Source organism: Rhinopithecus bieti, unplaced genomic scaffold (genome assembly GCF_001698545.2).
Source record: "Rhinopithecus bieti isolate Rb0 unplaced genomic scaffold, ASM169854v2 scaffold_17772, whole genome shotgun sequence".
NCBI lineage: Eukaryota > Metazoa > Chordata > Mammalia > Primates > Cercopithecidae > Rhinopithecus > Rhinopithecus bieti.
This window is the reverse complement of record NW_016808887.1, coordinates 54,315-58,083: the sequence shown is the minus strand read 5'-3', so window position 1 is coordinate 58,083 and position 3,769 is coordinate 54,315. Positions and strand designations below refer to the sequence as shown.

General features: G+C 35.1%; 1 protein-coding gene across 1 annotated transcript in view; it reads right to left on the bottom strand.

Annotated features, from left to right (window-relative positions):
- LOC108539174 (disintegrin and metalloproteinase domain-containing protein 5-like) overlaps positions 1-2,688 on the bottom strand; it is a 136,637-nt gene extending 133,949 nt beyond the window's left edge. The window contains 2 exon segments of the mRNA XM_017887681.1: positions 1,740-1,819; positions 2,571-2,688. Of these exon segments, the coding sequence (XP_017743170.1) occupies positions 1,740-1,819; positions 2,571-2,625 (135 nt within the window). The 5' untranslated portion in view covers positions 2,626-2,688.
- Between the last annotated feature and the right edge of the window lie 1,081 nt (positions 2,689-3,769).

The window sequence follows — 3,769 nt, the reverse complement described above, 5'->3', positions numbered from 1 at the left end:
GAAAGAAAAGAAAAGAAAAGAAAAAACCAGATTACAGAATTTAAAATTTTAAATACTTCTTGAATTAAAAATAAGTCAATATTTGTAATAAAAGCTTGTTTTAACCAGTTATTTAGTTTTGTGTTAGTGCATTTTTTAATATTAAAGACCTATTTCTAGAAAGATTATTATGGTTTCTTTTTAATTACATCCAACTGAATTATACAACCCCTTTAAAAAATTCGTTTTACTAACCTTATTATGACTTACATAGTTCATTTACAACGTGTTTAGACTGTTTTGTCATATATAGCACTCTTTCTTGTACAACCCCATCATTTTTATTTTAGGACAAAAATTTACCACACAAGATTGTTTCTTATATAAAGTTACTTTCCTTTTTTTTTAATCAAAATACCTCTTTATATCTTTAACTTGCTTTATATCTCTTATTTCCTGATTCCTTTACCTTGTTTTACACATAACCCTTATATAAGCCTTGAATTAGACAAAGATATTTTACCTTTAATAAATTCTTAAATTTATTTTAATAATTCTTTAATTCTTTAATTATTAATAAATTATTTAATTCTTAAATTGGAATTGCCCAGATACTTAATATCAATTAACAACCTTAGATTCTAAATTATGACGAGTTTGTTCCATTACATTTTCCTGATTAATTTAGTAATTTAGCTAGATGATTTACAAAAAATTATGATAGCCAATATTTAAAGTTATTTTCTATTAACCATTTTATAGCTGTGAATTTCAGGTATTTACTTAAGTAATAAAACTTATGATTAGTTTTAAGGGTATTTATAACAATTATTTATAACAATATCTCAGTATTCAGCTGTTTTCATTTAAGATCAACAACCATAAGCATATACAAGCAAAGATCATTCTGTCTTGGGCTGGGTTTTATAGTTTAATAACCCTTATGGCAATCTTATAGTATTCTGCAGGAATAAACATGAAACTACTTATCAATAAATGCAAACAAAATGCTAACAATTCTAAAGACATTGCTGATATTATTATTTTTTTCTTTTATTTATTTTTTATTATACTTTAAGTTCTAGGGTACATGTGCATAACGTGCAGGTTTGTTACATCATGTGAGAAGTATTCTTCTGCCGAATTATTAGAGAAGGAACTTTCACTACCATTCAATCTTGGATGTGAAATTGACATGATCATTAACAGATAAACCTGCCCAGAGATCATCACCATTCAGATCCTCACTGACTTAGTGAAAGCTAAGACAAATCTCTAGGGCATCACTAGGGCTAGAACTAGGCTACCAGAAAACCCGGTTATCAAGATAAATAATATCTTAATGCAACCTTTTTAAAAATCAATGCAAAAAAAACCATGATGAAAACAATATCAAAATTTTCAAGACAGACAGGATCTGATCCTGTAGTTACATGACTCATTTCACTTGCCTCACCCTAATCCTGGTCCTGGAGGGGATCCAAGTTTTCTGCTGCCTCCTTAAATTTCAAACTTGGGGGATCCTATACCTAGCATTTTGACCCCGAGGGATCTTATCCCTAAAATCCTTCATCATCAACAGAAACACACACACACAGTCTCACACATTCGTAAACATCAAAATGCTCCCTCTTGTGAACCTGTTCTCAGCTGTCAACTCTGCCTCCAAGAAGTGCAATCCTGCCCACATTCAGCACCTTTGGTCTTGACATTAAACACAACTTAACAAAATTTCATATTAAAAATATTATTAAAATTACATTATGTTCTGGATCTGCTTTAGCATCCGATGATGAAATCTTCTCTGGAATTGTAGTCTGCAGGAAGATTTTATGAGGATCTAAAAATAAATATAAACTATGTTATTTTGATACCCGTGATCTTATGTTATTCACTTCTCTGATTCTGCATTTGTTTCTCTACATTAGCAGCTATTTTTAATATAATCTACACATCTCGCCCAACACTTTCTAGTCATTCTTAACTACAAATTTCTGACCCCTTGTCAAGATCTCAAATTTTTATTCTCATTCTCCCCTGCAAATCCCTGTCTACACACACACATACACACACACACACACACACACACACACACAGAGTTTGGCGATGGCACAGCTTGACTAAGTTAACGCTAAGTACCAAATTCGGTGTTGTAAACAGATGTGGAAATGAGAAAACACAGATGCATCCAGAAAGTGAGATATTTTGCAGGGACAAATATAGATATTGAATACAAGGATGATCTGCACTTTTCAATGGGGCAGGTGGAGGCTAACAGTTGCCAAATCAGTCAATCCTTGATAAATAGCTTTTTTTTACGGTGATGCAATTTTTCGTAGAGTAGCAGAATTTTGTATGTGGAAAAAACCATAAATTTCATTTTTGTTCATTTTCTGGATCAGGAAGCCATCCCAAAGAAATAAAACGATTTTCTGTCGGAGGCTGCCTCTCTGCCTTTTTGGCCGCAGACCTTGAGGCAAGGGGCCAGGAGAAAGCGGGAGAGCGTGGAGCCAGGGTAAAGTCTGAGCTGGACCTGGGCGGTGGAAAGAGTGAACAAGGTCTCCCTCGGAAGCCTGGATTCCTGGACTTACTGAGGTCTGCATGCATCCCACCAAGTCCCGTGAGAAGCACCAGAAGAAGGAACATGGCTCGCTGTCTTGGAGCCCTGGCGATGAACAGCAGTTGAGACGTTGAGACCTGGAGAGGAGCAGCTCGCGCAGGGCTGAGCGCGCGTGAGGCGGCCCAGAGAGGCGGCGGAGAGGAAAAGCTCACGGAAGAAGCGGGAGGTGATTGGAAGTAGGTAATGCGCTGCTGGCGGGCAGCTGAGCACTCAAGAGAAGTATCTCAGCATTGATACGCCAGTCAGTTTATTGTTAAAGAAGAAAGGATTCCTAATTGTTAATTCTCAGGTTAGGGTGGTGCCTGGTGAGGCTTTTGCTTCTATCTTTTACTAAGACCATCGCTTTTTTAATTAACTTCCAGTTACAGTGAGAAAAGAAACAAATATAAAAATATTCTGGTTACTGACAGCAATCAAGTTTCTTCCCATTATATACCATGCAAACAGTTTAGCTAGAACCAGGCAAAATGCATGTTTGCAGAAAATGTTGCAAACGCTGTGATTGTAACATTCCAGGGTTGGAGACACCATTATAGGATAGCTACTGAATGCAGAACAGCCCATACAATCCCTGCTCAGACTTTCAACAAATCTTCTCTACTGTCCCAAACTATTACTGCTACATTCTGTATAATCCTGCAATCCCTAGCTTTTATTTCTTTATTCAGACCCTGTAAAATTCTGCTTCTTAGTAGAAGCAGAAACAGTTTGGTTTATTGGGGTCCACAGGCACTCTTTCCTTTGCAAGTCCTAGCACACATCATATTAAATACACTAAAATACAGCCACATCCCCACATTAACTGTAAATTTTCAGTAAAAATGCTGAAAGCGTGTTTATAAATATGTTTTGAAATTACTTGGATGCAAATCCAAAGGAAGTTATCAGCAGAAGAACAATAACATACAATCTTTTAAAAAGAACCAAGAGACCAAGAAATAAAGTCACAAGACATGAAGTTAATAGTAGAATGGATACAATTGCTTAATGAAGCAGAAATTTGGAATATCAGATTGGCAAACTCTGACAGAAAAGAACAAGGAAAGAAAAAAAGTAGGAATGCAAAAATAAAATTAAGTTATATGGAAAATAGAAATAGAACTGTCTGTATCTAGAGAATAGCATTTCCCAAAAAAAAAAAGAGAAAGATCAAAATAGGAGGAAATATTA